This window comes from Fundulus heteroclitus, chromosome 19, assembly GCF_011125445.2.
Source record: "Fundulus heteroclitus isolate FHET01 chromosome 19, MU-UCD_Fhet_4.1, whole genome shotgun sequence".
Lineage (NCBI taxonomy): Eukaryota > Metazoa > Chordata > Actinopteri > Cyprinodontiformes > Fundulidae > Fundulus > Fundulus heteroclitus.
In genome coordinates, this window is record NC_046379.1 from 18,463,292 (window position 1) to 18,475,891 (window position 12,600).

The 12,600-nt window shown below is 40.9% G+C and overlaps 2 protein-coding genes across 2 annotated transcripts; both read left to right on the plus strand.

Annotated features, from left to right (window-relative positions):
• The first annotated feature begins 3,489 nt into the window (after nucleotides 1-3,489).
• LOC105925591 (actin alpha cardiac muscle 1) lies at nucleotides 3,490-6,893 on the plus strand. The gene is given in 9 exon segments (XM_036150954.1): nucleotides 3,490-3,530; nucleotides 3,532-3,593; nucleotides 3,596-3,615; nucleotides 3,829-3,909; nucleotides 3,912-4,134; nucleotides 5,078-5,195; nucleotides 5,197-5,239; nucleotides 5,338-5,440; nucleotides 6,781-6,893. Coding segments are annotated over 9 exon segments (804 nt in total).
• Nucleotides 6,894-7,961: 1,068 nt separating this feature from the next.
• On the plus strand, nucleotides 7,962-12,138 carry gjd2b (gap junction protein delta 2b). The gene is made up of 2 exons (XM_036150562.1): nucleotides 7,962-8,436; nucleotides 10,034-12,138. The coding sequence occupies exons 1-2, from the start codon at nucleotides 8,366-8,368 to the stop codon at nucleotides 10,875-10,877; spliced, it is 915 nt and encodes a 304-aa protein (XP_036006455.1). The 5' UTR covers nucleotides 7,962-8,365; the 3' UTR covers nucleotides 10,878-12,138.
• The last annotated feature ends 462 nt before the right edge of the window (nucleotides 12,139-12,600 follow it).

Genomic DNA, 12,600 nt, shown 5'->3' on the forward strand with positions numbered 1-12,600 from the left:
TAACATCATTGTTCTTGATTCTTTAATTTCTTTATGGAGTTCATTCCACAAATTCATTCCTTTTACTGTGGCGGTCTGTTCCATGATTTTGTTTTGAACCTAGTTTTAAACGTTCATTACACATTTTAGCCATGTAGGTTAATACTACAGTCATTACATCCTCCTGACCAATCACAAACGCAGACCCGGGAACGCTCCGTCACCAAGCTCCACCCCCTTCAAAGGGTTCAGAAAGCACGCATTCTTTTTTAAAAAGTTGTAGTTTTGGTAAAAAATTGATTGTATAAAGGCTTGAGTTTGAATTCAGTGTTTGTGTGTTCTGTATCTAAAAATAGGTCGTTAACCAACAGTATAAAATGGCCAGGGCTGCACTTAAAATACATGATTTGAATTTGTTGATAATTATCAATATCGATCCAATATGACTTCTATTTATCAATATGTGTTTTTCTATATCGTCCAGCCCTATTTGAACCTGTTTTTTTTCCCCCAAGATGTCGGTTCCTTTGAGATTATAGTGATATTCTCTTTTTTTAAGCCTTTCTTGGATGTTCACTGGTAACATTTTTATTGGCTTTATACAAAACCTGAAGAATATTTTAACCTACTGTATCATGGAATTTTAATAACTTACATCAAATAAAAAGTGGATTTGAAGGATCTTTATATTTAGTGGTATTTACAGAGCCTTTTTTTGTAATCTGAAAATAGACTGTGTAAATGTTTTGATTCCCAAGTCTCCACCCAATAAGTCAAGTATGACATGATCATTGTGTTGTATAAGGAGAGTAATGTTGAGTGATCTAGAATTGCACTTTATGTAACGCATTTTTGTGTTTGCTGTTTTTCTTTTTGTATAATTTATATTACACAGTTTTGTAGAATTGGCATGTGATTTCCAACTAAGATCCTCATTTACAATGTTTGGACATGGCATCAAGTGCATTTCGTGTCCAAACACACTTGCATGCACACAGATCTCAATGCAGAATCAAAACTGTTTTGGGTTAAAGCTGAAATGACACTACAGTGGAGACAGAAAGTTTTGTCTGCATGTTAGCTTCCCCATCTTTGCAGAAAACCGCAATGGGTCTTGGGTTGGGGGGGCTGGGGGGTTAATTCAAACGACTGCTGACAGCAGCTGGAGGAATAAGTGGTCTCTCTGTTTGGCACTGTCAGCTCGCATGTGTCTTGTCAGTCCAAAGACAAAAAAAACAAAAAAAAAACAGAATGGAACAGCAACAGAAAAATGAAACAAAGCAGCAAACCGGCTGCTGCTTTACCACAGGTTTCATGGGGGAAGCTTCTTAAGACCGATTTAGTACTGTGTGTCTGCTCTGGGTTCCTTGACTATTACGCTGATGTGATAAAGAAGTTAGAAACGTGTGACTCAGCCTCACCTATCATGGACACGCTAAGGTTTTTTTTTTGCAGTAATGATACAATGACTCAATAGTGGGTGAAAGATCAAAGGGAAGTTTGTTATTGTCTTGCCCACCTCACAGCTCTCTTCCATAAATGGGATGGAACCACCGATGTCCAGTGGGGAGTTCCCTTTCGTTGTGAAGCCACTTATGGAGCGGTTGTTGACAATGAGGGGGAATTGGCGTCCAAATATGGAGAAGGGTGTTACACTACTTGGTCTCCTCTGACTTTTATTTTACAGTATAAATTGATTCATTTCAAAACCCTCTTGTTTTCATACTCAAGGTCCACCCCCACCACACTTGTACTGATGTGGTGGATATCCACATGGCTGGCCAGTACTAAATAATTTTAGATTTAGAGTTTTTTTCAAGAAAGTGGGGGATCGATTTAACACAAGATGGCAGTGACCTAGAACCTGACTCTCGCCAGATGGATTTCCGTCTGCCGAGCTCCACACATCCATCTGAGATCTCTCCATTGGCGATGTATTTCAGAAGAAGGGGTCAGATAAAAAAATCCTTGCACATGATTGGATAAACCACTTTTGAGTCATCTTTACTGACGTGCTACAAACTCTTGCCAAACCCAGTAGGAAGAAGGGCGAAGGCATTGTTCCCACTAATAAACGCCTTTAAAGCTGTTCTCTGATGTTCTTTAAAAGAATTAACATGCAGTAGATTGGACAACACTGATGAACTAGTAGCATCAGTGTTACCGCATGCTTCCTTGCTGCGAGCCTCCATTGTTGTCTGAGTCCACACAGCTTCTCTGATACGTCACATCTACGAAAATCCCACCCGGAGATCCTGATTGGCTCGTCCGTTTCATGTGGTGTTGAAATCCCTCCCAATGGCAGCGAGTCCAGAGCTCCACAAATCTATCCGGCAGGAGTCAGGTTAAGTGACCTAACCTTTTGATTACCTGCTTGCACTCTTGTGACTGAAATGGATCATCCTGTTGCACTCACCTCAGGTCTACATGCTATAACCAGTGAGAAGACTAACCTTTCAAGCATTAGGCTAACCTGTAGCCTAATGCATCACCACAACCCATATTATCATGAAATAGTTGTTGTTTTTTCCGGTGATGTTTTAAAAACAGAAACATACATGTAACATACATTTACATAAGCTAATAATATAATACATAAGCTCTCTTGTGTATTATATTATTATTAGCTTTTAGAATAGGGAAATGCTTTGTTATGACATACACAGTCCCAGCTGTTCAGCTGTCGGTTATTAGTTTTGGTGACTTGCCCTTCTATGAGGATGACCTGGTTGTTCACATGTACGACCAGTTTTGATTGTCACCGTTAAACTTCCACAATGCAAAGTTCCTGATATAAGGCTAAGTTTACCTAGAAATCTTCAGACCGGTGAAGGCTCTTGGAGAAGAGACAAAACATTTCAACTAATAAGAACCCGTCTGAAAAGTCTACTCAATTTCTTCTTTTTTCCCCTTTCTTCTCGCAACAGAATTTTGTTACCCGGCCTTAGCAGGGAAGGGACTGGACTGGTGCATATGAGTCAAAAGTCTGTTTTTAAAAGAAAGAAAATTGTACATTCAATATAGAAATAAAGGTTCTAAGGAAAACTGGAATGGCACAAAATAAGTAACTACTCTACAGTGACGTAATTTGCACAATAGGAATTTGTAACGTAATATTCTCATTTTCTGACAAACTGAATTATTATTAGTGGTAATAATCCATAATCATTAAAATAAGCAGGAAAAACATCTAAAATCTACCACTCTGTGTACAATAAATATACAATAAACAAGTTTCAATTTCTGAAGTATCTTACTGGCTCATCATAATTTTGTTCTAATTTACTGAGATCCACCTGTAAAACATTTTGAAACTTGGATTCTGAAGCAAATAAGTCAGACCTGACCATTATTTCCAAGGTTTTTCCTTTACAAAGAGAACTATGCATGTCCTTATGTGGTCCAGGCCGGGGCCGAAGAAAGAGGAGCCACAACTCTGACAGACATGGTCTGTCACCAGTGGGCTAAATTGCAACCACATGTTTCCTTTTGTGTTTCACAGCTGACAAGATGTCTGATGATGAAGAGAACAAAGCTCTGGTATGTGATAATTTCATACCTGGTGAACACTGGGTTTGCAGGAGATAATGCACTACGAGCCACATTTCCCTCCGCTCTGGTCGCCCAGGTCACAAGGTAAAGAAAACCATCAGAATACAACATATGCAATGCCAAAAGAATTCACAATGTGTCCATCACGAGGCAAAAACTATTAAAACTGTGCAAAACAGCATGATGATCTAGTCCCTGTCTTCATTTCTGTACCCACATGATGAAGTGTGGCTTTGCTTTACATCATGAGGACACACACACATCACTTTATACATTTCTCACATTTGTCATTTTTAGGGCGTCATGGTTGTTATGCACCAGAACGACTCCTATGTCTAAGATGAAGCCCATAGCAGAAAAAGCGCCCTGATATTGAAGTATATTCTATCGAGCACAGCATCATCACAAACTGGGACGAAACGGAGAAGACCTGGCTGCGGGTCTCCCCTGAGGAGCATCTCACCCGGCAGACAGAAACGCCCCTCAACCCAAAAGCCAACAGTGAAAAGATGACTCAGATCAGGTTTGAGACTTTCAATGCCCCAGTAATGTATATCGCTCTAAACATCTGGGCATACCACTGGTATGATGGAGTCTTCAGCTGTGCTCTTATTCAAATGAATGGGGATGCTTTTCACATGGGGAATTTGGCTCTCTCTCAGGGCAGCACAATCTGTGGTGCATTATAGGCCCTAAAACCCTCCCCAGCTATTATTCATTGCTTATTTCCATAATTTCCACCTCTTGTCAGTTTACAGTGAGTGTCCTGTTGCGCTGTGTGCAGTTTAAACATTTTTAACTTTCCTTTTTTTTTTGTTTTCACAAATAGAAACAAGTTTCATCAGTATTGAACTTTATTAAAATAAATCTTTGTTTAGTGTCTATTTTTTATTTTATTTGAGACTGACTAATGCAAATAATTATCTCGGAGCAGAATGCAGATAATCACACACTTTCCAGGCTCCTTTTAAAAAGCCAAAGTAGCCCTTTGATTAGAACATAATTTTGTTTTACAGTGTTGTCGCCTCGTTTTTCCCTTTGCACACCACAGAAATAGCTGATTCCCACTGACTGAAAATGCAACCAGCTCATTCGCATTATGGCTCTCCTGAAGCCATTTCATCCTGGGCAGAAAGCCATGTCTTCCACATCACAGAAAAAAAAACGGGTTCAAGAACAGAAGGTTTCTTTAAGTTCATTTAAAAATGGAGTTGGTGTGAGGTTTGTAGACGTACCTAATTTTGACGACAATAATGGAGTCAAAACAAATAATGAGGTAATGGAGTTGTTTTCGCCAAGGAATAAAAAAGCTTTGAAGCGGTAATGCAAGAGCTTGTTTTTTTTTTTTTTTAACTTCATGTCATAGTTTCTAAGGAGGGTTGTCTTCAGTTGAAGATCACAGGTTGTCCACCGCAAACATGCAGGCTTGTAACAATCCAAGCAGTAATCTGGTGCATGTTTCCTTTGTGGAGGGCACAGCTGTTGGTGGAGCTGTCCAATTCAGCACTTGTTCTGACAGCTGACAACGCTATGCTCCTTGCTACAGTTGTTGCTAAATGTACCCGTCCGTTTCGCTTCACAGACATAGAATCTGCTGACATTCACAAAACGACCCACAACAGCATCATGAAGTGCAACATCGACATCCGTAAAGACCTGTCCTCTGTGGGAGATCACTGCTGTGACCCCCAGCATCATGAAGATAAAGGTAAATTGACTCTTTATAAAATGTAAATTTGTATATTATTAAGTAGGTTCATACTATCACAAATGTGTTTTTGGTTTTATTACTTCTGACCCTGAAAGGATGACTCTTTGTTAGTTGGTGGCTTCATCCTTGCCCCTCTGTCCACCTTCCAGCAGACATGGATCAGTAAGGTGGAGTATGACGAGGCTGGACCCGCAATAAGTGCTTCTGTGGAGCTTTTCCTTTCTCCAGCCGTCCTCTTTTATCACCCAAGCAATATACATCTGGTCAAAATCTTGTTTACACAAGTAGAATTTATATTTGGATATGTATATACTTAGGAATAAAGCAGTTACAAGCATCTATTTGTGTATTTGTTTCTTCCTTCCCTGACACAGCAAAGCAGTGGCACTCTGAGCTCTGTCCTTTCCTCACGTGATGGCTGAGTAAAGGTTATTGAAGATTTGAATTAGAAAAGATTACAGTGAGTGAAGAGGATCAGCCACCTCATGAGAAACTTTCATTTAGTCACAACACTGGGTCACGTGACCCCTAAACCTGATTGAACAATGCAAATAAGAAGTGAGACAATGGCAGCAATAATAGTATAGCAACTAATAATAATATATTTTTTAATAATAATAATATCAATATTTACTTATAATTGTTATAATAAATGGTCAGAAACAAACTTTTATGTTGATGCTCATAGATACTCTTTTAGTTAAGAGCCCTTGTATTTAAAAAGGAAATTACAACAGAAGATGCGTCCAAATTCCTAATGCACTGAAGCTAGATGTTATGGGGCTTTCAAAATAAACCTAAAAATAAGATGCTCCTGATTATGACCAGAGTAGGTTTCAAAGCAATCACCAACCGACTTATTTAGACTTTCAAATTAAAGCTTAGATTCAATCTTCACAAAAATGCCTCACTTTTCTTTCATGAGATTAAGGTAAAAGAAGATTGCACATTAGTAATGACACTAAAGCCGTTGTGAAAGGAAACTGTGCCGGCATCTCAAAATAAATCTTATGGATACTCTACAAAATATCATCAATACTTCATAGAGAGATGATTTCAAAAAGAGATCCCTTGTTACTATGTGAATGAAACTAGTACACCTGGGCTAATGAAAGTCTCTTGAGTTAAAGTTCAAGGTTCAGTTGATCATAGTTCCATTTATGATTATGTTTATGAATTTGACAGGCACTGTCATCCACAGTGACTTACAAATAAGGCTATAACAATGCAATTATTAAAAAGATAGGTCTAAGAATCTAAGTGATGGTATTTATATATCAGAGCTGATGGATGGTTGAACTACACCAGCAGTGAAAAGACAAGCACATTCATTTGCACACTTCATCAGAGTAAGCCCAATGCAGCGTGTTAGGTTGCAGTGTCTGGGTGTTATATGGAGCAAAGTAACATATTTTGCTTCTATTTTCAGACTTCAGTGAGAGATGCAGACAGGCAAGCAGGCTGCTTCATAAAGCGATTAACAACTCGGACGGTACTTTCACTCTGTCACTGTAGCCACAGCGTCATCTTTGCTCGAGGTGGAAACAACAGCTCTGCCATCCGGGCCAACAGCCTGCGACTTAGGGAGGGATACCTCTGGGCAGAAAAGGAGGCTGTTCTCTCCCAGAAAGAGAGGATAGGCTCCATTTAGCCCAGAGCCGACTCTATGGGTTCCAAATGTAGAGTAAAAATAGAACAATAGGTTTTTTTTTCTTCTTTTTGTCCCACATGCAAAACACTGTGTGTGGTAGGCAACTCACCCTGTGTAGGCAGCTCACATCCTAAAGACGCTGTACTATTAGTGACACAAGGCAGTGGCAGCATCGTGCTGTGATCATCTTTTTCTTCTGCAAGGAAATGAAAGATGGTTTAGAGTTGATGGGATGATTGATGGGGCTAAATACAGGGTAATCCTGGGGGGGAACTGTAAGAAGCAGCAAAATCTTTAGAACGGGTCAAAAGTTCCGTTTGTTGATGTTCAATTTATTCAAATATACTGCAGAGTTACGATAAAATGGTTTAGAATAAAACTATATTGTTGTGTTGAAATGGGGGCAGTGCAGTTCCGAGCACAGTTACCTTGCAGCAAAAAGGTCCTGAGTTCAGATCTTTCTACATGGAGTTTGTGCATGTGTGTTCTCCTTGTGCATGTGTGTTCCTTGTGCATGTGTGTTCTCCTTGTGCACTCAAAAATAAGTTCAAAACAATTTCCCCTCGACTTGACGTGGATTTTTCACATATAACCTCAAACATATTGAGGTTCGGGGTTGTAATGCACAGCGTACTGTCTCTGAGAGAGGTTGAACACACCCATACAGAGTCAGAGGAATGTCATCTAATTCCTCACGGACACATTGTATAAAACAATATCTATCCTGGTTCAACATATTTAAGCAGCATATTGGGCAATGCCGTGTGACTCCCAGTTCGATAGCCACATGGAGATGATCAAGATTCTGTGCGACTCTGATCAAACCAGGCCAGAACAGGATGTACAGATAGTGTGTTTTACCCAAAACCTCAAAAAAAAAAAAAAAAAAAAAAAAAGTCAGAACCCCTGGCACTCCTGGTGGAAGCTACACCAACCTGTCTGGCCGTATGTGACACAAAGGTGGGGGCTGTGTGTGCGTGTGTGTTTGTGTGTGTGTGTGTGTGTGTGTGTGTGTGTGGGGGGGGGGGGGGGGGCATACTACTTAAAGGCGGATTAACGGTGCAAGGCATTAAATCCAACCTGCCTCCATCCAGACACAGCGCGCAGCCAATCAACCTGATCTGAAGATCGAAAATAGGAGGGCTTACTGTAATCAGCCCTCAGAGTCTCATGACAAGGAACAGTGTGGCAACGTTGTGGGAGCGCTCGGCACACACAGCAGGACGCTCACTGGCGCTGCGCTCTCAGCTCATAACCAACCAGATAGCGCGGAGACAGACAGAAGGGGGGGACGGGGACGGTAGGAGCATCCCGTGACGGATGCGGGGGTTTTTTTTTAGCTGATTTCGGACGTTCTGGAGTGTAAGAACATCGGAAGACAGAGGGAGACCGTGCGGGGAAACTAAGCCGTTTTTCTTGGAGGGATTTGACCAGAGTGCCCTTCTATCTTCGTCTCCTCCGGATGATCAGAAATGGGGGAATGGACTATACTAGAGAGGCTCCTGGAGGCTGCTGTCCAGCAGCACTCTACTATGATAGGAAGGTAAGATGATCTACAAAAAAAAAAAAAAAAAAAAAAATCAAGAACAACCGAAGAAACGCAGCAGCCTCCAGGATCGTCTTTAGCATGGCACCCCAGTCCCCCGTTTCTGTGTTGTGGCTCCAGGATCGTCTGTGCCGTGATGTCCAGTGGTGCTCCGTGTCTGTGTTGTGGATTTTTTTCTTGTGTCTTGTTCCCCCCAGACAGTCTATTTTTTCTTCTTCTTCTTCTTCCTTTTTGTCTTCCTCCTAAACGAGGCAGCTCAACTCAGACGGCAGCTGTCTTTTTAGGAACCTGGGACGGTGCTGCAAAGTCACACAGCCTAAACTTGAAATTCACGTAGCCGTTTCATGCGATCATTCATCCGTCTCTTCATTTTGGTGGTTAGTTGTTGAGTTTGAGCGGTGGTGGTGGGGGGGTGCACTCAGGGGAGAGACATGGCATCATTTCATTAGCATGCTCGCACAGGTATAATCACGGCAACGTCAATTGCCGACGTGTCATGATCATTAAATCATACCCACGGACATACATAGTAAAAAAAAACAAAAAACAAAAAAACCCAAAAAAACACATTTTTTTCTTTCAGAGAGCATCCGGTTACAGCACTGGAAAGCTCCTTAAATTATATACTGGCGCTCCTACACGGAACACATAGACACATTTTTGGATTGCTGTGCTTTGTCTTCTTGCTTTTAAGGATCGCAACACACATATGCATTGTGAGAAACACGTTTTCTTCCTCAGCAAAGCGGCTAGTTTCAGTACTGGACAGCTGCTTAAATTAAATCTGAGCGCCAGGCACAGCTAAAGCACATCTGCTCTGAACACATAGACGTGCACATAATTCCCCATGGGGAATGCTTGATTGCGTTTTAGGATCACAAGACACAATCATAAACTAAAAGAAGTCTAACGTAAATCCGGGTGCTACTGCATGACATACGCATCTATTTGCACACATTTTAACATTGTTGTGTGTGTGTGTTTTCTTAATGTTTTATTTTTTTATTTTTTGCTTTTTAGGATCACAGGACAAAAACTTGCATTGTAAGAAACTCGCATCGTGTCTCGGAGGGCGTCCTGCTTCAGCAGTGGAGAACTCCTTAAATCAAATTCAAGCTGTCACGCACGAAACGCGTCCGTGCACATATGTCTTTGTGTTTGCTTTGCGTTTTACATTGCATGTGTTGCGAGGACAGCCATTTCATTCCCAGGGCGTCCCGTTTCATAAACGGACAGCTCGTGAAGTGAAATCCAAGCGTCCATACACTGAGCATGTTTATTGCGCATATTTTCAGTGTCTGCTCGGTTTTCACAAAACTGGACAGCTACCCAACCCATCAAAGCCAAACATTCAAAAACTTAACTCATATACTTGCACATGTTGCTGTTCTTTCTTTTCTTTTCTTTTTTAAAATTCATTTAATTTATTTTTTTATTTTTTGCGTATTTACATATGGTAAATACATCCATGCTTCTCCAAGAGCGTCCTGTTTCAGCACCGGGCAGCTCCCTGGATCCTTTCCAAGCGCACCCACACTGAAGACATTTATTGCACGTATTTTCACATTGTTGTGTTTGTTTTCTTGCTTTTTAGGATCCTACTAACAGTGGTGGTCATCTTCCGGATTCTAATCGTAGCAATAGTTGGAGAGACTGTCTATGATGACGAGCAGACGATGTTTGTTTGTAACACCTTACAGCCGGGCTGCAACCAGGCATGCTACGACAAGGCATTCCCCATTTCACACATTAGATATTGGGTTTTTCAGATCATCATGGTGTGCACGCCTAGCCTCTGCTTTATCACATACTCTGTGCACCAGTCAGCCAAGCAGAAAGAGCGGCGGTACTCCACGATCTACCTGACGCTGGACAAGGATCAAGATTCTCTGAAGCGAGATGAAAGCAAAAAGATAAAGAACACCATTGTGAATGGAGTACTCCAGAATACTGAGAACTCCACCAAAGAAGCGGAGCCGGACTGCTTGGAGGTGAAGGAGATCCCCAATTCGGCCATGAGAACTACAAAGTCCAAAATGAGGCGTCAGGAGGGTATCTCCAGGTTTTACATCATCCAGGTGGTGTTCAGAAACGCGCTGGAGATAGGCTTCCTGGTGGGCCAGTACTTCTTGTACGGGTTCAACGTCCCGTCCGTGTACGAATGTGACCGCTACCCCTGCATCAAAGACGTCGAGTGCTACGTGTCCAGACCCACGGAGAAGACCGTGTTTCTGGTCTTCATGTTCGCGGTCAGTGGGTTCTGCGTGGTGCTGAACCTGGCCGAACTCAATCACCTGGGCTGGAGGAAAATCAAGACGGCCGTGCGGGGCGTGCAAGCCCGGCGGAAGTCCATTTATGAGATCAGAAACAAGGACCTGCCGAGGATGAGTGTGCCCAACTTCGGCCGCACGCAGTCCAGTGACTCAGCATATGTGTAAAAAAAGAGAGAAAAAAGATAGGATTTAAAAAAAATCAACCCCATGTAGGACATGATGGACAGCTCCGCACGCCTAAAACTTGTGTCATGACTTAAAAGAGTGGGCAAATTTATTTATTTATTTACTTATTTATTTTCCATTTGATTTCATGGTATTTTATGGACTATGAGGCAAGCGTGGATCACACGCTTGTTTACTTTTACTTATTTATTATTGCACTGATGCAACTTTTTAAGTAACGTTTCTACTCTGTGGAGACCATGTTCAAGTGTTCGCAGATTTACTCTTTCTTGGGCTGCACTTGAAAAGAGCATATGCAGAAGACGAAGAAGAAGTAGAAGAAGAAGATGAAAAACTTGCACTAAAGAGGTGAACACATGAGAGCTTGATCGTATCCAAATGTGCTGACATTTTCTTTCCACCCATATTTCTGTTACATGGCACCATTAAAAAGGGAAAATATAGCGTGTTCCTACCAGATTTATATATACACCCATTACATAAATAATTATATATAAATCCTTACTGGTTGGCTAAAATACATCAGCTTTATTAACTATTTTTCTCTCATTTGTTTTTGTTGCCTGTGTTGCACCACTGACCTTAACATATGTAACCATCCCATTGCTTTATAGCTATAACTTGCAAAATAGTATCTGGTGAATTTGCTGCAAAACGCTAACGTCTGTGACTTCCTTAATTTAAGACACACCAAAGCGCCCACTGCTTTTACTTGTGAGTGTTTATTTTCTTGCTTTTTGTGTAATCAAGTGCCATACTTGTACATAGACATTATATAAATTATAAATATATGTATACATATGAATATATATATATATAAATATATGATGATAATAATAATAATCATGAAAGCTGATTCCTTGCTTGGATTATGCTCAATATTGGCCAATTTATTTTTATTTGCTCCAAATGTATTTGTTGTGGTTTGACTGAAGAAAATCAAATATTCAGGTTTTGTTCTGTTTTATTTTTGGAAATGACTGGGAAAAGAAATGAAGTGCTAGTTTTTTTTTTATTCTAACAAGACTCCCTCCAATCACAGCTGATCAAAAGTGAAAAGAAAAGCACAAATTGACGTTTTTATCAAAGAATGGGAAAGTGAAATCTGCTCTGGTGCTACAGTTTTTCATTGAATGGTTTTAAATGTAACCTTCCGAATCAGAAAGAAAGAAAAAAAAAAACACAAACATCTTTTTTTTTTTCTGTGGAAAATAAAAGTGGGATTCATGTACACCAGAAACGTGTGAGATGCGGTACTTTGTGTTCCCTACTGTGGCTTCATTTATCCCACGGATATCCAGCGGAAGCTATGTCTTGCTGCAGTGAAGATGCTAGCCACACCCACTACTGCAGGACACACCTGGTGCAGAATCTCACTACTCTGCAATGTGTTGCAACTCTGGTGCTGCTTCCCTGAGACACGTCAATACTTCTGCTCCGAGACAATATGGCATGCATTAAACTAGAGCAAGCCCTTAACTGTATATTCACAGGGCGTCTGTGTGACATTAATGTGGTGGACTCTGCAGGGATAACAAAAAGCTAATCATGCCCCTGAATACATGCACTTTGCTCGTCCCATCTTCTTTAATTTGAGAAATGAAGCAGCCCGAATCCAAAGGGGGGGAGGGCTTTGTGCTACTTGTGAAGGTCAGAAACAAAAGATGGGGGAGAAATATTAAGATACAAAAACAGAGAAGGA